Here is a 22,089-nt window from a genome sequence, read left to right as displayed (position 1 = left end):
ATCGTGGTTCCATCATTATTTGACAAATTAAACTGTAAGTTTAAATTAGCCTTGCAGATTTGTATTTCATTTCTATAAAATAAGGTTTGAGAATTTGTTCTTAATAAACATGAAAAGTCATGCAGGGTTTAATTTCTGTCAGTTGCAATCTTGAAAATCTGAAGATATCTGAAACTGATGCATGTATCAGGATATTTCTCCACATAGTCTATTTAACCCTTAAATAAAAGTACGGTTCAATAAAACTATTAAGTGGTATGCAGACTGGAATTATTATTCGAGTTACTTCCCTTATTCCGCGAAACCTGCTCAGTATCCAATCAAAATCGCGAGAGACAAAGCGGCAGCATCAAATGAAAGAAAAGTCCGCGAAATGGCGAAGTTGTAAACAATTTCCAAGACTCATTTATTGCGGTCGCACTGGGTTATATTCCAGCGTGTAGTTTTACAAGTTATGTTCATGAGTTGAATTTTAAGTCTCAACTGACTTTTTGGGAAGTTAAAAAGTTTCTGCAAGCTTGAGGAGTGGCCGGGTGCCGGTGTGGTCGCTCGTTCCGCCTCGTTGGGTCCGTGTGAATGGTGACGCGAGTCCGTCGATCACACCAACATGAACAGCAGATATCCGCTCCGAAATATTCCTGTCCGGGGACAGGATTACGTCAACCCAGCCCTTGCACACGGTAAGTAGGACACGGGGAATATTAAATGTGTACAGCACCCAGCAAATGGGAGACATCGAAATGTGGCGTGACAAAGTTGAAGCCATACGCTCATGATGAGTCGGGAGTACGTTGTATTTTTAAACATTTATTTATTTATAATTATTTTATTTCTTTTCTTTTTTCTTTTTTTTTTGTGGTGGGGGTGAGGGGGGCGGGGAGATATATTTTCTTCAGTTTCAACTTTATCCAAAACAAATAAATATTATTAAATATTTTTAAAAAAAGAGAAGACATTCGCTTTAACTGACCTCACTGACTGACATTGTTTCTGCATCAGCATGACCAACACAATATTCAAGTGTATTTTTTAGCCAATGTTTCAACAACAGAGCTCCAGACGATGACTTTTTGAGCAATTGAATTTTTACTCGACTGTTTCTATTTTACTTTGGGTTAGATCTATTACATTTATTCATCACTCTATTGGGGTTTTCCCAAAATGAGTAGATTCTAAGCATTTTGAGATTTTTAAAAATTGAAATAATGTTTTCGATGTTTATAACTGTTGTAAATATATACATGATACAGGCATGTCTAGGAAAGTAAATAAGCTCATAATTAATTCTGTTGTCCGCATGCTCAAAAAGCTTCATTGGGTATTTACACATGCTGTTTTCAAACAATTGCATGTGATTCTGTACGCAAGTTAATTGAAAGTAATTTGGTTTTGAATAGTTTTGGGGGGTATTTTACACAAATACGCAACTTATCTGTAGCTCTGCAACTTTTTATTATTTTCTTTTTAGTTGTGTGTATCATTGTGTGATGGAATTTATCGCTTCATGTTCCACAGAGATCTAGAATTGTGTAACAGTGGGTGCTTTCTATGCCAGTATACTTGTTATCGGAGGATATATCCTGGATATCAGCTCGGCTTATACCTATGAGTGAGTGAGTTGTGTTTTAACGCCGCTTTTAACAGTATTCCAGTTATATCACGGCGTGTCAGCTTAATGTGGGAGGAAAGCCCGAAGTGATGCAGGTCTCAGACGTTTACCACTTCGGTGAAACCCATGAGCACGGATATGGTGCTGACAAACCTAGAAACACGAACCTGGATTCAAACCCACAATGATAGGTTTCTGGCGTGCCAAACGGACACAACTCTGGGCCACCCATGCCCCCGGAAATAAGTTTAAAAAATAACAACTTAATGAATAATAACGGTGTAAGAATCCACATTGAAACATTGCTGTATGACATCAACCAGAAGTTGTTATACACACAGTTGTACGTTCTTCTTTTTACCTGATACTGGTGACAGTCCATGTGTCACCAGAGGCATTGGCGGACCTGAGGGACTGGAATACTGTTAAAAGCTGCATTTAAATCCAACTCACTCACTCACTCACTCACTCACTCACGGACTTGTTGTCAGTCCCGGATGTTGACCATGTTTCAGTGATGGACTTGTTGAACACCTGGCTACCTCCAACGCCTGTGACGTCGCCAGACGAGATGGTCATACAACAGCGCAGTCGTCGCCGCAGTCCAACCAAACAGCCGTCCAAGTCCCCTGCTACTGTGTTCTGTACGGACTTCCAGTCATTCGGTAGGTAGACGTGATCTCACGGTGTGATGTCCTCGTGTGTCTCATGGTGAGCCTGTTGTTGTAGACCTGGTCGCGACGTCCTTGTACATCTCATGGTGTGTGTGTGTTGTTGTAGACCTGGTCGCGACGTCCTCGTGCGTCTCGTGTGTGTGTTGTTGTAGACCTGGTCGCGACGTCCTCGTGCATCTCATGGTGTGTCTGTTGTTGTAGACCTGGTTGCGACGTCCTCATACATCTCATGGTGTGTGTGTTGTTGTAGACCTGGTCGCGACGTCCTCCTTCATCTCATGGTGTGTGTGTTGTTGTAGACCTGGTCACGACGTCCTCCTTCATCTCATGGTGTGCGTGTTGTTGTAGACCTGGTCGCGACGTCCTCGTGCGTCTCATGGTGTGTGTGTTGTTGTAGACCTGGTTGCGACGTCCTCGTACATCTCATGGTGTGTGTGTTGTTGTAGACCTGGTCGCGACGTCCTCCTTCATCTCATGGTGTGCGTGTTGTTGTAGACCTGGTCGCGACGTCCTCGTGCGTCTCATGGTGTGCGTGTTGTTGTAGACCTGGTTGCGACGTCCTCGTACATCTCATGGTGTGTGTGTTGTAGACCTGGTCGCGACGTCCTCCTTCATCTCAAGGTGTGTGTGTGTTGTTGTAGACCTGGTCGCGACGTTCTCGTACATCTTATGGTGTGTGTGTTGTTGTAGACCTGGTCGAGACGTCCTCGTACATCTCATGGTGTGTGTGTTGTAGTAGACCTGGTCGCGACGTCCTCGTGCGTCTCATGGTGTGTGTGTTGTTGTAGACCTGGTCGCGACGTCCTCCTTCATCTCATGGTGTGTGTGTTGTTGTAGACCTAGTCGCGACACCCTCCTTCATCTCATAGTGTGAGTGTTGTTGTAGACCTGGTCGCGACGTCCTCCTTCATCTCATGGTGTGTGTGTTGTTGTAGACCTGGTCGCGACGTCCTCCTTCATCTCATGGTGTGTGTGTTGTTGTAGACCTAGTCGCGACACCCTCCTTCATCTCATAGTGTGAGTGTTGTTGTAGACCTGGTCGCGACGTCCTCCTTCATCTTATTGTAGACCTGGGGCACAATGCAATACAATGCAGTACACTCATTAAGACCGTCCAGTGATCAGTGAGCAACGCTCCATGTCGGCAGTGTAAGATGGGGCACAATGCAATACACTCATTAAGACAGTCCAGTGATCAGTACTGTGAGCAACGCTTCATGTCGTCAGTGTAAGATGGGGCACAATGCAATACACTCATTAAGACCGTCCAGTGATCAGTGAGCAACGCTCCATACCGGCAGTGTAAGATGGGGCACAATGCAATACACTCATTAAGACTGTCCAGTGATCAGTGAGCAACGCTCCATGTCAGCAGTGTAAGATGGGGCACAATGCAATACACTCATTAAGACGTCCAGTGATCAGTGAGCAACACTCCATACCGGCAGTGTAAGATGGGGCACAATGCAATACACTCATTAAGACCGTCCAGTGATCAGTGAGCAACGCTCCATACCGGCAGTGTAAGATGGGGCACAATGCAATACACTCATTAAGACAGTCCAGTGATCAGTGAGCAACGCTCCATGTCGGCAGTGTAAGATGGGGCACAATGCAATACACTCATTAAGACTGTCCAGTGATCAGTATTGTGAGCAACGCTCCATGTCGGCAGTGTAAGATGGGGCACAATGCAATACACTCATTAAGACAGTCCAGTGATCAGTATTGTGAGCAACTCTCCATGTCGGCAGTGTAAGATGGGGCACAATGCAATACACTCATTAAGACCGTCCAGTGATCAGTATTGTGAGCAACGCTCCATGTCGTCAGTGTAAGATGGGGCACAATGCAATACACTCATTAAGACCGTCCAGTGATCAGTGAGTAACGCTCCATGTCGGCAGTGTAAGATGGGGCACAATGCAATACACTCATTAAGACTGTCCAGTGATCAGTGAGCAACTCTCCATGTCGTCAGTGTAAGATGGGGCACAATGCAATACACTCATTAAGACGTCCAGTGATCAGTATTGTGAGCAACGCTCCATGTCGGCAGTGTAAGATGGGGCACAATGCAATACACTCATTAAGACAGTCCAGTGATCAGTGAGCAACGCTCCATGTCGTCAGTGTAAGATGGGGCACAATGCAATACACTCATTAAGACAGTCCAGTGATCAGTGAGCAACTCTCCATGTCGTCAGTGTAAGATGGGGCACAATGCAATACACTCATTAAGACAGTCCAGTGATCAGTGAGCAACTCTCCATGTCGGCAGTGTAAGATGGGGCACAATGCAATACACTCATTAAGACAGTCCAGTGATCAGTATTGTGAGCAACTCTCCATGTCGTCAGTGTAAGATGGGGCACAATGCAATACACTCATTAAGACGTCCAGTGATCAGTATTGTGAGCAACACTCCATGTCGGCAGTGTAAGATGGGGCACAATGCAATACACTCATTAAGACAGTCCAGTGATCAGTGAGCAACGCTCCATGTCGTCAGTGTAAGATGGGGCACAATGCAATACACTCATTAAGACAGTCCAGTGATCAGTGAGCAACTCTCCATGTCGTCAGTGTAAGATGGGGCACAATGCAATACACTCATTAAGACAGTCCAGTGATCAGTATTGTGAGCAACGCTCCATGTCGGCAGTGTAAGATGGGGCACAATGCAATACACTCATTAAGACAGTCCAGTGATCAGTATTGTGAGCAACGCTCCATGTCGGCAGTGTAAGATGGGGCACAATGCAATACACTCATTAAGACAGTCCAGTGATCAGTGAGCAACTCTCCATGTCGTCAGTGTAAGATGGGGCACAATGCAATACACTCATTAAGACGTCCAGTGATCAGTATTGTGAGCAACGCTCCATGTCGTCAGTGTAAGATGGGGCACAATGCAATACACTCATTAAGACAGTCCAGTGATCAGTATTGTGAGCAACGCTCCATGTCGGCAGTGTAAGATGGGGCACAATGCAATACACTCATTAAGACGTCCAGTGATCAGTGAGCAACGCTCCATGTCGGCAGCGTAAGATGGGGCACAATGCAATACACTCATTAAGACCGTCCAGTGATCAGTGAGCAACGCTCCATACCGGCAGTGTAAGATGGGGCACAATGCAATACACTCATTAAGACAGTCCAGTGATCAGTGAGCAACACTCCATGTCGTCAGTGTAAGATGGGGCACAATGCAATACACTCATTAAGACAGTCCAGTGATCAGTATTGTGAGCAACGCTCCATGTCGGCAGTGTAAGATGGGGCACAATGCAATACACTCATTAAGACAGTCCAGTGATCAGTATTGTGAGCAACGCTCCATGTCGGCAGTGTAAGATGGGGCACAATGCAATACACTCATTAAGACGTCCAGTGATCAGTGAGCAACGCTCCATGTCGGCAGCGTAAGATGGGGCACAATGCAATACACTCATTAAGACCGTCCAGTGATCAGTGAGCAACGCTCCATACCGGCAGTGTAAGATGGGGCACAATGCAATACACTCATTAAGACCGTCCAGTGATCAGTGAGCAACACTCCATGTCGTCAGTGTAAGATGGGGCACAATGCAATACACTCATTAAGACAGTCCAGTGATCAGTATTGTGAGCAACGCTCCATGTCGGCAGTGTAAGATGGGGCACAATGCAATACACTCATTAAGACCGTCCAGTGATCAGTATTGTGAGCAACGCTCCATGTCGGCAGTGTAAGATGGGGCACAATGCAATACACTCATTAAGACGTCCAGTGATCAGTGAGCAACGCTCCATGTCGGCAGCGTAAGATGGGGCACAATGCAATACACTCATTAAGACCGTCCAGTGATCAGTGAGCAACGCTCCATACCGGCAGTGTAAGATGGGGCACAATGCAATACACTCATTAAGACTGTCCAGTGATCAGTGAGCAACACTCCATGTCGTCAGTGTAAGATGGGGCACAATGCAATACACTCATTAAGACAGTCCAGTGATCAGTATTGTGAGCAACGCTCCATGTCGGCAGTGTAAGATGGGGCACAATGCAATACACTCATTAAGACGTCCAGTGATCAGTGAGCAACGCTCCATACCGGCAGTGTAAGATGGGGCACAATGCAATACACTCATTAAGACAGTCCAGTGATCAGTGAGCAACGCTCCATGTCATCAGTGTAAGATGGGGCACAATGCAATACACTCATTAAGACAGTCCAGTGATCAGTGAGCAACGCTCCATGTCGGCAGCGTAAGATGGGGCACAATGCAATACACTCATTAAGACCGTCCAGTGATCAGTGAGCAACGCTCCATACCGGCAGTGTAAGATGGGGCACAATGCAATACACTCATTAAGACCGTCCAGTGATCAGTATTGTGAGCAACGCTCCATACCGGCAGCGTAAGATGGGGCACAATGCAATACACTCATTAAGACAGTCCAGTGATCAGTATTGTGAGCAACGCTCCATGTCGGCAGTGTAAGATGGGGCACAATGCAATACACTCATTAAGACGTCCAGTGATCAGTGAGCAACGCTCCATGTCGGCAGTGTAAGATGGGGCACAATGCAATACACTCATTAAGACGTCCAGTGATCAGTGAGCAACGCTCCATGTCAGCAGTGTAAGATGGGGCACAATGCAATACACTCATTAAGACGTCCAGTGATCAGTGAGCAACGCTCCATACCGGCAGTGTAAGATGGGGCACAATGCAATACACTCATTAAGACAGTCCAGTGATCAGTGAGCAACGCTCCATGTCGGCAGTGTAAGATGGGGCACAATGCAATACACTCATAAAGACCGTCCAGTGATCAGTATTGTGAGCAACGCTCCATGTCGGCAGTGTAAGATGGGGCACAATGCAATACACTCATTAAGACGTCCAGTGATCAGTGAGCAACGCTCCATACCGGCAGTGTAAGATGGGGCACAATGCAATACACTCATTAAGACCGTCCAGTGATCAGTATTGTGAGCAACGCTCCATGTGGTCAGTGTAAGATGGGGCACAATGCAATACACTCATTAAGACGTCCAGTGATCAGTGAGCAACGCTCCATGTCGGCAGCGTAAGATGGGGCACAATGCAATACACTCATTAAGACAGTCCAGTGATCAGTACTGTGAGCAACGCTCCATGTCGGCAGTGTAAGATGGGGCACAATGCAATACACTCATTTAGACAGTCCAGTGATCAGTACTGTGAGCAACACTCCATGTCGTCAGTGTAAGATGGGGCACAATGCAATACACTCATTAAGACAGTCCAGTGATCAGTATTGTGAGCAACGCTCCATGTCGGCAGTGTAAGATGGGGCACAATGCAATACACTCATTAAGACAGTCCAGTGATCAGTACTGTGAGCAACACTCCATGTCGTCAGTGTAAGATGGGGCACAATGCAATACACTCATTAAGACAGTCCAGTGATCAGTACTGTGAGCAACGCTCCATGTCGGCAGTGTAAGATGGGGCACAATGCTATACACTCATTAAGACAGTCCAGTGATCAGTGAGCAACGCTCCATGTCGGCAGTGTAAGATGGGGCACAATGCAATACACTCATTAAGACAGTCCAGTGATCAGTACTGTGAGCAACACTCCATGTCGTCAGTGTAAGATGGGGCACAATGCAATACACTCATTAAGACAGTCCAGTGATCAGTATTGTGAGCAACGCTCCATGTCGGCAGTGTAAGATGGGGCACAATGCAATACACTCATTAAGACGTCCAGTGATCAGTGAGCAACGCTCCATGTCGGCAGTGTAAGATGGGGCACAATGCAATACACTCATTAAGACAGTCCAGTGATCAGTATTGTGAGCAACTCTCCATGTCGGCAGTGTAAGATGGGGCACAATGCAATACACTCATTAAGACAGTCCAGTGATCAGTGAGCAACGCTCCATGTCGGCAGCGTAAGATGGGGCACAATGCAATACACTCATTAAGACAGTCCAGTGATCAGTACTGTGAGCAACGCTCCATGTTGGCAGTGTAAGATGGGGCACAATGCAATACACTCATTAAGACAGTCCAGTGATCAGTACTGTGAGCAACACTCCATGTCGTCAGTGTAAGATGGGGCACAATGCAATACACTCATTAAGACAGTCCAGTGATCAGTACTGTGAGCAACGCTCCATGTCGGCAGTGTAAGATGGGGCACAATGCTATACACTCATTAAGACAGTCCAGTGATCAGTGAGCAACGCTCCATGTCGGCAGTGTAAGATGGGGCACAATGCAATACACTCATTAAGACAGTCCAGTGATCAGTACTGTGAGCAACACTCCATGTCGTCAGTGTAAGATGGGGCACAATGCAATACACTCATTAAGACAGTCCAGTGATCAGTATTGTGAGCAACGCTCCATGTCGGCAGTGTAAGATGGGGCACAATGCAATACACTCATTAAGACGTCCAGTGATCAGTGAGCAACGCTCCATGTCGGCAGTGTAAGATGGGGCACAATGCAATACACTCATTAAGACAGTCCAGTGATCAGTATTGTGAGCAACTCTCCATGTCGGCAGTGTAAGATGGGGCACAATGCAATACACTCATTAAGACAGTCCAGTGATCAGTGAGCAACGCTCCATGTCGGCAGCGTAAGATGGGGCACAATGCAATACACTCATTAAGACAGTCCAGTGATCAGTACTGTGAGCAACGCTCCATGTCGGCAGTGTAAGATGGGGCACAATGCAATACACTCATTAAGATAGTCCAGTGATCAGTACTGTGAGCAACACTCCATGTCGTCAGTGTAAGATGGGGCACAATGCAATACACTCATTAAGACAGTCCAGTGATCAGTATTGTGAGCAACGCTCCATGTCGGCAGTGTAAGATGGGGCACAATGCAATACACTCATTAAGACGTCCAGTGATCAGTATTGTGAGCAACGCTCCATGTCGGCAGTGTAAGATGGGGCACAATGCAATACACTCATTAAGACAGTCCAGTGATCAGTATTGTGAGCAACTCTCCATGTCGGCAGTGTAAGATGGGGCACAATGCAATACACTCATTAAGACCGTCCAGTGATCAGTATTGTGAGCAACGCTCCATGTCGTCAGTGTAAGATGGGGCACAATGCAATACACTCATTAAGACCGTCCAGTGATCAGTATTGTGAGCAACGCTCCATGTCGGCAGTGTAAGATGGGGCACAATGCAATACACTCATTAAGACGTCCAGTGATCAGTGAGCAACGCTCCATGTCGGCAGCGTAAGATGGGGCACAATGCAATACACTCATTAAGACCGTCCAGTGATCAGTATTGTGAGCAACGCTCCATGTCGGCAGTGTAAGATGGGGCACAATGCAATACACTCATTAAGACGTCCAGTGATCAGTGAGCAACGCTCCATGTCGGCAGTGTAAGATGGGGCACAATGCAATACACTCATTAAGACAGTCCAGTGATCAGTATTGTGAGCAACGCTCCATGTCGGCAGTGTAAGATGGGGCACAATGCAATACACTCATTAAGACCGTCCAGTGATCAGTGAGCAACGCTCCATGTCGGCAGTGTAAGATGGGGCACAATGCAATACACTCATTAAGACGTCCAGTGATCAGTGAGCAACGCTCCATGTCGGCAGTGTAAGATGGGGCACAATGCAATACACTCATTAAGACAGTCCAGTGATCAGTACTGTGAGCAACGCTCCATGTCGGCAGTGTAAGATGGGGCACAATGCAATACACTCATTAAGACTGTCCAGTGATCAGTATTGTGAGCAACGCTCCATACCGGCAGTGTAAGATGGGGCACAATGCAATACACTCATTAAGACATCCAGTGATCAGTGAGCAACGCTCCATGTCGGCAGCGTAAGATGGGGCACAATGCAATACACTCATTAAGACGTCCAGTGATCAGTGAGCAACTCTCCATGTCGTCAGTGTAAGATGGGGCACAATGCAATACACTCGTTAAGACGTCCAGTGATCAGTATTGTGAGCAACGCTCCATGTCGTCAGTGTAAGATGGGGCACAATGCAATACACTCATTAAGACAGTCCAGTGATCAGTGAGCAACGCTCCATGTCGGCAGTGTAAGATGGGGCACAATACAATACACTCATTAAGACAGTCCAGTGATCAGTGAGCAACGCTCCATGTCGTCAGTGTAAGATGGGGCACAATGCAATACGCTCATTAAGACCGTCCAGTGATCAGTGAGTAACGCTCCATGTCGGCAGTGTAAGATGGGGCACAATGCAATACACTCATTAAGACGTCCAGTGATCAGTGAGCAACGCTCCATGTCGGCAGTGTAAGATGGGGCACAATGCAATACACTCATTAAGACAGTCCAGTGATCAGTATTGTGAGCAACACTCCATACCGGCAGTGTAAGATGGGGCACAATGCAATACACTCATTAAGACTGTCCAGTGATCAGTATTGTGAGCAACGCTCCATGTCATCAGTGTAAGATGGGGCACAATGCAATACACTCATTAAGACAGTCCAGTGATCAGTGAGCAACACTCCATGTCGGCAGTGTAAGATGGGGCACAATGCAATACACTCATTAAGACCGTCCAGTGATCAGTGAGCAACGCTCCATGTCGTCAGTGTAAGATGGGGCACAATGCAATACACTCATTAAGACTGTCCAGTGATCAGTGAGCAACGCTCCATACCGGCAGTGTAAGATGGGGCACAATGCAATACACTCATTAAGACCGTCCAGTGATCAGTATTGTGAGCAACTCTCCATGTCGTCAGTGTAAGATGGGGCACAATGCAATACACTCATTAAGACTGTCCAGTGATCAGTGAGCAACACTCCATGTCGTCAGTGTAAGATGGGGCACAATGCAATACACTCATTAAGACCGTCCAGTGATCAGTATTGTGAGCAACTCTCCATGTCATCAGTGTAAGATGAGGCACAATGCAATACACACATTAAGACCGTCCAGTGATCAGTATTGTGAGCAACGCTCCATGTCGGCAGTGTAAGATGGGGCACAATGCAATACACTCATTAAGACGTCCAGTGATCAGTGAGCAACGCTCCATACCGGCAGTGTAAGATGGGGCACAATGCAATACACTCATTAAGACCGTCCAGTGATCAGTGAGCAACACTCCATGTCGGCAGTGTAAGATGGGGCACAATGCAATACACTCATTAAGACCGTCCAGTGATCAGTATTGTGAGCAACGCTCCATGTCGGCAGTGTAAGATGGGGCACAATGCAATACACTCATTAAGACCGTCCAGTGATCAGTGAGGAACACTCCATGTCGGCAGTGTAAGATGGGGCACAATGCAATACACTCATTAAGACCGTCCAGTGATCAGTATTGTGAGCAACTCTCCATGTCGGCAGTGTAAGATGGGGCACAATGCAATACACTCATTAAGACGTCCAGTGATCAGTGAGCAACGCTCCATGTCGGCAGTGTAAGATGGGGCACAATGCAATACACTCATGTGGGGCTATCATGACCTAGCCTGACAGGGGCGGTCGGGTAGCCTTGTGGTACAATGTGTGAAGCCCATTTCTGGTTTCTGGAATATTGCTAAAACCAGCGTAGAACCATTACCACCCATCAACCCAAACTCGCCCGACCACCCACCCACCCATACACTCACTCACTTATCCTCCCACCCACCCACCCAATCATGCAAACCCACCCACCCACCCACCCACTCACTCACTCACTCACTCACTCGATCTGAGACCTGCCATTCATCACTGAATCCTGTCTCCCCACAGACTCACCGCCCAGGGACCGCCTCATGACCACGCCCGAGGCAGGAGACACGCCCCTCAGGCACGCCCGGGTCGCGGGTATCAGGAAGAGGCTGTTGATGAGTCCCCCCTCCGACACTGCAGCGCTCTCAAAGGTAGGTGTAGAGTTGTCTCCCCTGTCTCCCCTGTGTCCCCCGTCCGACACCGCAGCGCTCACAAAGGTAGGTGTAGAGTTGTCTCCCCTGTGTCCCCCGGCCGACACAGCAACACTCACAAAGGTAGGTGTAGAGTTGTCTCCCCTGTGTCCCCCGTCCGACACCGCAGCGCTCACAAAGGTAGGTGTAGAGTTGTCTCCCCTGTGTCCCCCGTCCGACACCGCAGCGCTCACAAAGGTAGGTGTAGAGTTGTCTCCCCTGTCTCCCCTGTGTCCCCCGTCAGACACCGCAGCGCTCACAAAGGTAGGTGTAGAGTTGTCTCCCCTGTGTCCCCCGGCCGACACAGCAACACTCACAAAGGTAGGTGTAGAGTTGTCTCCCCTGTGTCCCCCGTCCGACACCGCAGCGCTCACAAAGGTAGGTGTAGAGTTGTCTCCCCTGTGTCCCCCGTCCGACACCGCAGCGCTCACAAAGGTAGGTGTACAGTTGTCTCCCCTGTGTCCCCCGTCAGACACCGCAGCGCTCACAAAGGTAGGTGTAGAGTTGTCTCCCCTGTGTCCCCCGTCCGACACCGCAGCGCTCACAAAGGTAGGTGTAGAGTTGTCTCCCCTGTGTCCCCCGTCCGACACCGCAGCGCTCACAAAGGTAGGTGTAGAGTTGTCTCCCCTGTGTCCCCCGGCCGACACAGCAACACTCACAAAGGTAGGTGTACAGTTGTCTCCCCTGTGTCCCCCGGCCGACACAGCAACACTCACAAAGGTAGGTGTACAGTTGTCTCCCCTGTGTCCCCCGGCCGACACCGCAGCGCTCACAAAGGTAGGTGTAGAGTTGTCTCCCCTGCTTGCTGCTTGCCCATGGCCCGTGTCCAGTTAAAATTACAAAAGGCTTGCTGAGACATTAAGTAGGTGGTCTGTGTTTCACCCTTCTCTGTGTTTGTTAATTGATTTAATTGTACAATACTCTTGTGAATCATGTAATTTTGATGTGAATATATTTTGGGGGAATGAGGTCGTGTACCTCAAAGATCATCTTGATGGTATGACAGAACTGCACTGATGGCCATTTTGTGTTGTTCTGTACGACAACATCTTTATTTGCTCATAATATAGCCACAGAAAAAGCAAACGAATGCCAAGATTTAATCTCCAGAGTGCAGGTGAACACATTCTAGGGACGAGGAGTTCTAAAACAGAGCGCCAGATAAGCTGTGTTTCTGTGTGAAATACGCATCAGAAACGCAGAAATACGCAGTAAAATAAAATCCAAGCGTATCTAATACTCAACAAACATTACAGATACACTACAAAAATAAAACTTGTGCGTATCATCATATTGTGAAGTAACCCTGCGTATTCGATTATCAAATAAGCAACTTATTTTGAAATTATAAACGGGCATTCCGTCAACCTTGCCAAACTCCACGATGACAGTTACATCATGATCATTTGCCATCACACTTTCTTGCGGAAGTATCGTGGTATTTTTTAGTCCTATAAAGCTGTCGAATCCACACAACACCTGTTGGCAGGGACTAGATGAATAGTGTTTTTAAATATTTAACTTAAATACCCACATGTGTAAAAACTAGTGGGTAACAGAAATTTGAATACCCAGAGAGAATTACTGATACCCAATGATTTTAAAATGCATGGGTAAAATACCCACGACACCATTAGCTTATCTGGAGCTCTGGTAAAAGTTTCGCCGCCCCCGGGGTCACTCAGTTAGTTTGGTGAAGTAGCGAGCATGGTGGCTACATGTTCAGTCAACCCATGCCATCTTCCCGAGCCAAGGGAGTTAACTGACTTTAAAGTCCAGTTTCCACCCTTGCCGAACTAGTCTGGAATTCCTGGGCTTGACCTTAGCGCCACCAGTGGTTATTACGAGTTACGTCCCTTCTAAGCCTCTCCTATGGACCAATCAGATTCAACCTCTCGTATCACTTGCATTGGTGCGATGGACATGCTTTGCATATCCTGCAATCGACAGAAATCTGCACGACATTTTACAAACCGGATTCCGATTTCGGTGCGCGATTTTGATTGGACTCGTTAGCCCAGCCAAAATGTAACTCCATAATACCAGCCTAGTTCAGCAAGGATGGAAACTGGACTTTTATAGTCAGTTAACTCCCTTGCCTCAGGAAGATGGCCCATGCAGGCGCGCATTCTACAAAGCAGCTTTAAACACTTCACTCCTTCCCCTGGTGTATCCATCATACTCATGTGTTAAGGGGTACAATGTGTGAAGCCCATTTCTGGTGTCCCCCGCCGTGATATTGCTGGAATATTGCTAAAAGCGGCGTAAAATCATACTCACTCACTCACTCATGTGTTAAGATTCTCTCTCTCTCTGGAAATATTTACCAGTCCATGCCTGCTGTTGTTGGCAGACTCTAGCCCCGCCCTACAAGAAGACGAGGAAACGGGAGAGTGCGCAGTGCGAGATGTCGGACAGCCTCAGACAAGAGTTGTCTGCCTTGAGTAACCAACAGCTGATCCAAGTCATCTCGGACATCGCAAACAGATATTCCCTGCAGAAGGTCAGTCACTGAGTTACCCCCCTTTGTTGAGCACTTGGGCAGAGTTACCCCCCCCCCTTTGTTGAGCACTTGGCAGAGTTATCCACCTTTGTTGTGCACTTGGCAGAGTTACCCCCTTTTATTTAGCACTTGGGCAGTTATCCACCTTTGTTGTGCAATTGGCAAAGATATTCTTTGTTGTGCACTAGACCGCCTCCGTGGTCTTGTGGTTGAGCATCCGCCCAGAGAGTGGGAGGTCCGGGGTTTTAATCCCCGGCCACATCACACCAAAGGCTAAAACAAGGACTGGTCGGCTCGGAGTCACTATACTGTGTCAGAGTGAGGTATTCATGTTAAACTACAGCATGGTATCTCAGTGTGCTAGCACTATAAATGGGCAGAGTCTGGACTAGTACACGCAGCCACACACATACATACACATGCATGCATGTCGCTATATATAAGTACAATAATCTTGGACGCGACGATAAACCCCATTTCACCTCACCTCACCCTTACCTTTGTTGACTGGAAGTGAGGTCTACATTACCCACCCCTGAGTTGTCTCCCCTACCTTTGTTGACAGGAAGTGAGGTCTACATTACCACCACCCCCCCCCCCCCCCCCCCCCCGAGTTGTCTCCCCTACCTTTGTTGACAGGTAGTGAGGTCTACATTACCCACCCCTGAGTTGTCTCCCCTACCTTTGTTGACAGGAAGTGAGGTCTACATTACCCACCCCTGATGTGTCTCCCCTGGTGCGGAATCTGGAGTTCTTCTGCCGGAATATTCTGCGGTCACTGCCGACATCGAGGCTAATGAAGGATGCCGGATGCTACCACAGAGCGCGCACGCACATCGACAACTTCAAGGTACAGGACCAGTTTGTGACGAGTAGACGAATAGACAAGACTGGTATATGACAAGTAGACGAGACTGGTATGTGACGAGTAGACGAATAGACAAGACTGGTATATGACAAGTAGACGAGACTGGTATGTGACGAGTAGACGAGACTGGTAAGTGAGGAGTAGACGAGACTGGTGCGTGAGGAGTAGACGAGACTGGTAAGTGAGGAGTAGACGAGACTGGTAAGTGAGGAGTAGACGAGACTGGTATGTGACAAGGTAGACGAGACTGGTAAGTGACGAGTAGACGAGACTGGTATGTGACCAGGTAGATGAGACTGGTATGTGACGAGTAGACGAGACTTGTATGTGACGAGTAGACGAGACTGGTAAGTGAGGAGTAGACGAGACTGGTATGTGACAAGGTAGACGAGACTGGTATGTGACGAGTAGACGAGACTGGTATGTGACGAGTAGACGAGACTCTTAAGTGACTTGTAGACGAGACTGGTATGTGACAAGTAGACGAGACTGGTAAGTGAAGAGTAGATGAGACTGGTAAGTGAGGAGTAGACGAGACTGGTATGTGACGAGTAGACGAGACTGTTATGTGACGAGTAGACGAGACTGGTTAAGTGACTTGTAGACGAGACTGGTAAGTGACGAGTAGACGAGACTGTTAAGTGACTGGTAGACGAGACTGGTATGTGACGAGTAGATGAGACTGGTATGTGACGAGTAGACGAGACTGGTATGTGACGAGTAGACGAGACTGGTATGTGACAGGTAGACGAGACTGGTATGTGAGGAGTAGACGAGACTGGTATGTGAGGAGTAGATGAGACTGGTATGTGACAAGTAGACGAGACTGGTATGTGAGGAGAAGACGAGACTGGTAAGTGAAGAGTAGACGAGACTGGTATGTGACTAGTAGACAAGACTGGTATGTAAGGAGTAGACGAGACTGGTATGTGAGGAGTAGATGAGACTGGTAAGTGAAGAGTAGACGAGACTGGTATGTGACGAGAAGACGATACTGGTATGTGAGGAGAAGACGAGACTGGTATGTGACGAGTAGACGAGACTGGTATGTGACGAGAAGAAGAGACTGGTATGTGACGAGTAGACGAGACTGGTATGTGACGAGTAGAGGAGACTGGTATGTGACGAGAAGAAGAGACTGGTATGTAGGGAGAAGACAAGACTGGTATGTGACGAGAAGAAGAGACTGGTATGTGACGAGAAGAAGAGACTGGTATGTGACGAGTAGACGAGACTGGTATGTGACGAGAAGACGAGACTGGTAAGTGACGAGTAGACGAGACTGGTATGTGACGAGAAGACGAGACTGGTAAGTGAGGAGAAGACAAGACTGGTATGTGACGAGTAGACGAGACTGGTATGTGACGAGAAGAAGAGACTGGTATGTGGGGAGAAGATGAGACTGGTATGTGACGAGAAGAAGAGACTGGTATGTGACGAGTAGACGAGACTGGTATGTGACGAGAAGAAGAGACTGGTATGTGGGGAGAAGATGAGACTGGTATGTGACGAGTAGACGAGACTGGTATGTGACGAGAAGAAGAGACTGGTATGTGACTAGTAGACGAGACTGGTAAGTGACTAGTAGATGAGACTGGTAAGTGAGGAGTAGACGAGACTGGTATGTGACGAGTAGACGAGACTGGTAAGTGACGTGTAGACGAGACTGGTTAAGTGACAGGTAGACGAGACTGGTATGTGACGAGTAGATGAGACTGGTATGTGACGAGTAGACGAGACTGATAAGTGAGGAGTAGACGAGACTGGTATGTGACGAGTAGACGAGACTGGTATGTGACGAGTAGACGAGACTGGTAAGTGAGGAGAAGACGAGACTGGTATGTGACGAGTAGACGAGACTGGTATGTGACGAGAAGAAGAGACTGGTACGTAGGGAGAAGACAAGACTGGTATGTGACGAGAAGAAGAGACTGGTATGTGACGAGTAGACGAGACTGGTATGTGACGAGAAGAAGAGACTGGTATGTGACGAGTAGACGAGACTGGTATGTGACGAGTAGACGAGACTGGTAAGTGAGGAGAAGACAAGACTGGTATGTGACGAGAAGAAGAGACTGGTATGTGACGAGTAGACGAGACTGGTATGTGACGAGAAGACGAGACTGGTAAGTGAAGAGTAGACGAGACTGGTATGTGACGAGAAGACGAGACTGGTATGTGACGAGTAGACGAGACTGGTATGTGACGAGTAGACGAGACTGGTATGTGACGAGAAGAAGAGACTGGTATGTGGGGAGAAGATGAGACTGGTATGTGACGAGTAGACGAGACTGGTAAGTGAGGAGTAGACGAGACTGGTATGTGACGAGTAGACGAGACTGGTAAGTGACGTGTAGACGAGACTGGTTAAGTGACAGGTAGACGAGACTGGTATGTGACGAGTAGATGAGACTGGTATGTGACGAGTAGACGAGACTGATAAGTGAGGAGTAGACGAGACTGGTATGTGACGAGTAGACGAGACTGGTATGTGACGAGTAGACGAGACTGGTATGTGACAGGTAGACGAGACTGGTATGTGAGGAGAAGACGAGACTGGTATGTGACGAGTAGACGAGACTGGTATGTGACGAGAAGAAGAGACTGGTACGTAGGGAGAAGACAAGACTGGTATGTGACGAGAAGAAGAGACTGGTATGTGACGAGTAGACGAGACTGGTATGTGACGAGTAGACAAGACTGGTAAGTGAGGAGTAGACGAGACTGGTATGTGACGAGTAGACGAGACTGGTATGTGACGAGTAGACGAGACTGGTAAGTGAGGAGAAGACAAGACTGGTATGTGACGAGAAGACGAGACTGGTATGTGAGGAGAAGACGAGACTGGTATGTGACGAGTAGACGAGACTGGTATGTGACGAGAAGACGAGACTGGTAAGTGAGGAGAAGACAAGACTGGTATGTGACAAGAAGAAGAGACTGGTATGTGACGAGTAGACGAGACTGGTATGTGACGAGTAGACGAGACTGGTAAGTGAGGAGAAGACAAGACTGGTATGTGACGAGAAGACGAGACTGGTATGTGATGAGTAGACGAGACTGGTATGTGACGAGAAGAAGAGACTGGTATGTGACAAGAAGACGAGACTGGTAAGTGACGAGAAGACGAGACTGGTATGTGACGAGAAGAGACTGGTATGTGACGAGTAGACGAAACCAGCAGAAAGGCAAGGAATCCATGTCTCAACACTGAGGCTAATAGTCAAAGATTATAGTTTTTGTTTGGTGTTAAATGCCACTTTCGGCAATATTCCAGCTATATGACGGCGGTCTGTAAATAATTGCGTATGGACCAGACAAGCCAGTGATTGACATCATGAGCATTGATCTACACATGAGGCATACAATGACATCAACCAAGTCAAGCTAGCTAGCGGAAGTTCTGACAAGTGAAGGTGTTTCCTGGTGTCAAATCTGACCATTGTTTTGTTTTCCAGCAAGCCTGCATCAGTCAGGGGAGACAACTCCAGCAGTGCAGGGCGTGGCAGGCCCTGTGGGACTATGTGAGGGCCGCCTGGGACGTGGTAGACAAGCTTCCTGTCTGGTGCCATGGTAACCAGAACAAGGCCAGATTTGCATGTCAAAGGTCACTGGCAACAATGGTGAAGATGGTGGCCAAAAGTGGCGGACTTCACCAGTCCGATCTCACCCAACTCCTCAAGTGGTGAGTCACCATGGCTACAAAATCTTTTGAGCCTTGGTATCAAGTCTAGGGCTGGCTATCGATACAGATCATGGAGATTGATAATCGTTGACTGAATATCGATCAATTATCAGTAAATATCGAAGAAGTAACTTTGAGCAAGTACCCCAAAATGATTCCGAAAGAAACCAACATATTTCCCTCCACTGGTGAGTGGTAGCACATTTATTCGGGGATTACTTTGTGGACATTTGAGATCTAACAAAAACAGTTGCTTTACATCTTCCGCAGCTGACATGGTTGACAATAACAATTTTTTTTTAGGAAATCTAAACTTTATTTCATGACAATGGTTAATGTAAGATGTTATAAATGACACAATTTTCATATTGATAATCATAAATATTTTTTCCCATTGCCGATAATTTCGATTATCAATCTTTTTTGCCAGCCCTGATCAAGTCACTAGTATTGATAGTTTAAACAATGAAGGATGCTGGCTACCCCCCTCCCCATCCTCTCGAACACTCCCTCCCCCTCTCTCTCTCTGTCTCTCTCTGTGTTTCAGGGGCACGGGTAGCCCAGTCGTCTAAGGCGCCACGATTCTCTGTCTTTCAGCGGCACGGGTAGCCCAGTCGTCTAAGGCGCCACGATTCTCTGTGCACAGTTGCATCCCTTGGGCACGCCAGAAACCTATGATTATGGGTTCGAATCCCCGTTCGCCCCGATTATGTTGCAAGGTTTGTCAACACCAAACCCGTGCTCATTGGTTTCACCGAAGTGGTAAACGTCCAAGACCTGCATCACTTCGAGCTTTCCTCCCACATTTAGCTGACACGCCGTGATATAACTGGAATAATGTTAAAAGCGGGGTTAAACCCAACTCACTCACTCACTCACTCTCTGTTGCAGGTGTAAGGAGAGGCAGGGAGACTGTTCCGCCCTCGCTGTGTGTGCTCAGATGTTGGAACAGACGTGACTCTCGTGCAGACGACCCAGTCCCCGAGAACTTCTCACAGACCTGGGCTCCACAAGGCTCCACATTAACATGTGGGGGACATCTTGACCACATAGCATAGACTTCACTGTTCTATCTTGTGTCAGTGTTCCTAACAGTTCAAGGAATATTAACAGATTAAGAAACATTTAATTAGTTATGTTGTTACCATGGTTACTGCCAGTTCAGATGGAGTTGCTTTTCCCACACGTTCTGTGGTTGTTTTATAATTTGACTGGTTGCCATGGTTACTGATGTTGTTGTTAATGGATAGTGGTCATGAATTGAATTTATACCTGATGTTAAGGACTTTTCACGTCATGTTTTAATGTAGCAGTTACCTCCCCTGAATCCTGTCAGTGCTGGTGGTCAGGGGTGTGTCAGATAGGAGTTACCTCCCCTGAATCCTGTCAGTGCTGGAAGGGAGTAGTGTATCAGATAGGAGTTACCTCCCCTGAATCCTGTCAGTGCTGGAAGGGAGGGGTGTTTCCAAGCTCCCCACAGCGATAGTACGTTCCCGGAGCTCTCTATACTATCGCTGCCGCTAGTCAAAACTCCCCACTGTGAATAGGTGGCCACAACTATGCTTGGAGTTGAACTCGCAACCGAATGACCGTTATGTTTACAAACAAGTGACGTCTGTCGTGACGCCGAATACACTTATCGCTGCTAAATTACTTTCTTCATTCGTCAATTTGAATTTCTGTTTCATTAAAACTATCATGTTATTGATATAGTAAGAATGTAAGGGAGAAGTTAGTTGATTTTCCGTTAGTCTGCAATCTCGAACCAATCTGATTATCAAAACAATAAAGTAAATTCATCTGGAAAACATGGTCAGTCGTAAACCTTTTCAAATTGAAATATGATGGCATTCCCAAAGACATAAACAAAAGTATAAACGTTACTACATATGGGGTTGGAGGGCAAATTTCAAGATTCTTGTAATGGCCGCGCCCACACTGGTGGCAGCGATGTTACCGAGAGTGTAACGAAGGTGTCATGCGCTGGGAAGGAGCTTGGGGTGTTTCAGATAGGAGTTACCTCCCCTGAATCCTGTCAGCCCTGGAAGGGAGTAGTGTATCAGATAGGAGTTACCTCCCCTGAATCCTGTCAGCCCTGGAAGGGAGGAGTGTGTCAGATAGGAGTTACCTCCCCTGAATCCTGTCAGTGCTGGAAGGGAGGAGTGTGTCAGATAGGAGTTACCTCCCCTGAATCCTGTCAGTGCTGGAAGGGAGGGGTGTATCAGATAGGAGTTACCTCCCCTGAATCCTGTCAGTGCTGGAAGGGAGGGGTGTTTCAGATAGGAGTTACCTCCCCTGAATCCTGTCAGTGCTGGAAGGGAGGGGTGTGTCAGATAGGAGTTACCTCCCCTGAATCCTGTCAGCCCTGGAAGGGAGGAGTGTGCCTACAGTGACATCTTTACATTGTTACCTTTGCAAATACGATTGTGACGATTGTGAATAAATATTTTTATGAGGTCAGAGTTCAGTGCTTTCTCCAAACATGGTACTGAATCCAGACATTCTGCCGAATATTCACAGGAAATGTAGATGGTTAATGTTCATGCGGATTGCACCCTTAGCCAGCCACGATTCTATGACAATAGGTTTGATTCCAAGATTTCCACTACTTAAGATTCTTAGCTGGTTGAGGGACCAGTGTCTAAGGTGCCACAACTCTCTGTGCAGAGTTGCATCCCTTGAATGTGGGTTCGAATCTCGGTTCCGCGATTGTGTACCTAGGTTTGTCAGCACCATAACTGCAGTCCTGTTTTAAAGTGGAAACACAAGGAAGAGTCCATCTCACTTTCTCAGTGGGGGCGTTCGGGTA

General features: G+C 47.3%; 2 protein-coding genes across 3 annotated transcripts; both read left to right on the top strand.

Moving 5' to 3' along the window:
- The first annotated feature begins 342 nt into the window (after window positions 1-342).
- Window positions 343-20,651, top strand: LOC139441857 (uncharacterized). Of its 2 annotated transcripts, none has more exons than XM_071222600.1 (7): window positions 343-680; window positions 2,125-2,274; window positions 12,055-12,185; window positions 14,578-14,727; window positions 15,422-15,577; window positions 19,054-19,280; window positions 20,172-20,651. In XM_071222600.1, the coding sequence occupies exons 1-7, from the start codon at window positions 608-610 to the stop codon at window positions 20,236-20,238; spliced, it is 954 nt and encodes a 317-aa protein (XP_071078701.1). In that variant the 5' UTR covers window positions 343-607; the 3' UTR covers window positions 20,239-20,651. The 2 variants fall into 2 exon arrangements, with proteins under 2 accessions (XP_071078701.1, XP_071078702.1); XM_071222601.1 differs by having other exon boundaries at window positions 656-786.
- LOC139441850 (protein draper-like) lies at window positions 20,427-21,704 on the top strand. The gene is made up of 3 exons (XM_071222593.1): window positions 20,427-20,466; window positions 20,564-20,739; window positions 21,275-21,704. The coding sequence occupies exons 1-3, from the start codon at window positions 20,427-20,429 to the stop codon at window positions 21,671-21,673; spliced, it is 615 nt and encodes a 204-aa protein (XP_071078694.1). The 3' UTR covers window positions 21,674-21,704.
- Window positions 21,705-22,089: the final 385 nt, after the last annotated feature.

This window comes from Haliotis cracherodii, unplaced genomic scaffold (genome assembly GCF_022045235.1).
Source record: "Haliotis cracherodii isolate W230 unplaced genomic scaffold, xgHalCrac1.p SCAF_46, whole genome shotgun sequence".
Lineage (NCBI taxonomy): Eukaryota > Metazoa > Mollusca > Gastropoda > Lepetellida > Haliotidae > Haliotis > Haliotis cracherodii.
Note: the sequence above shows the minus strand (reverse complement) of the source record. Positions and strands in the feature narration are given on the sequence as shown.

Bases quoted from the DNA above. Each gene is read 5' to 3' on its own strand.
- LOC139441857 (XM_071222600.1), top strand. From the start codon at position 608: ATGAACAGCAGATATCCGCTCCGAAATATTCCTGTCCGGGGACAGGAT. The intron at 12,186-14,577 runs GTAGGTGTAGAG...TGTTGTTGGCAG, and splicing joins ACACTGCAGCGCTCTCAAAG to ACTCTAGCCCCGCCCTACAA. The intron at 19,281-20,171 runs GTGAGTCACCAT...TCTCTGTTGCAG, and splicing joins CTCACCCAACTCCTCAAGTG to GTGTAAGGAGAGGCAGGGAG.
- LOC139441850 (XM_071222593.1), top strand. From the start codon at position 20,427: ATGGTTACTGCCAGTTCAGATGGAGTTGCTTTTCCCACAC. The intron at 20,467-20,563 runs GTTCTGTGGTTG...CCTGATGTTAAG, and splicing joins TGGAGTTGCTTTTCCCACAC to GACTTTTCACGTCATGTTTT. The intron at 20,740-21,274 runs GTGTTTCCAAGC...GCTGGGAAGGAG, and splicing joins GTCAGTGCTGGAAGGGAGGG to CTTGGGGTGTTTCAGATAGG.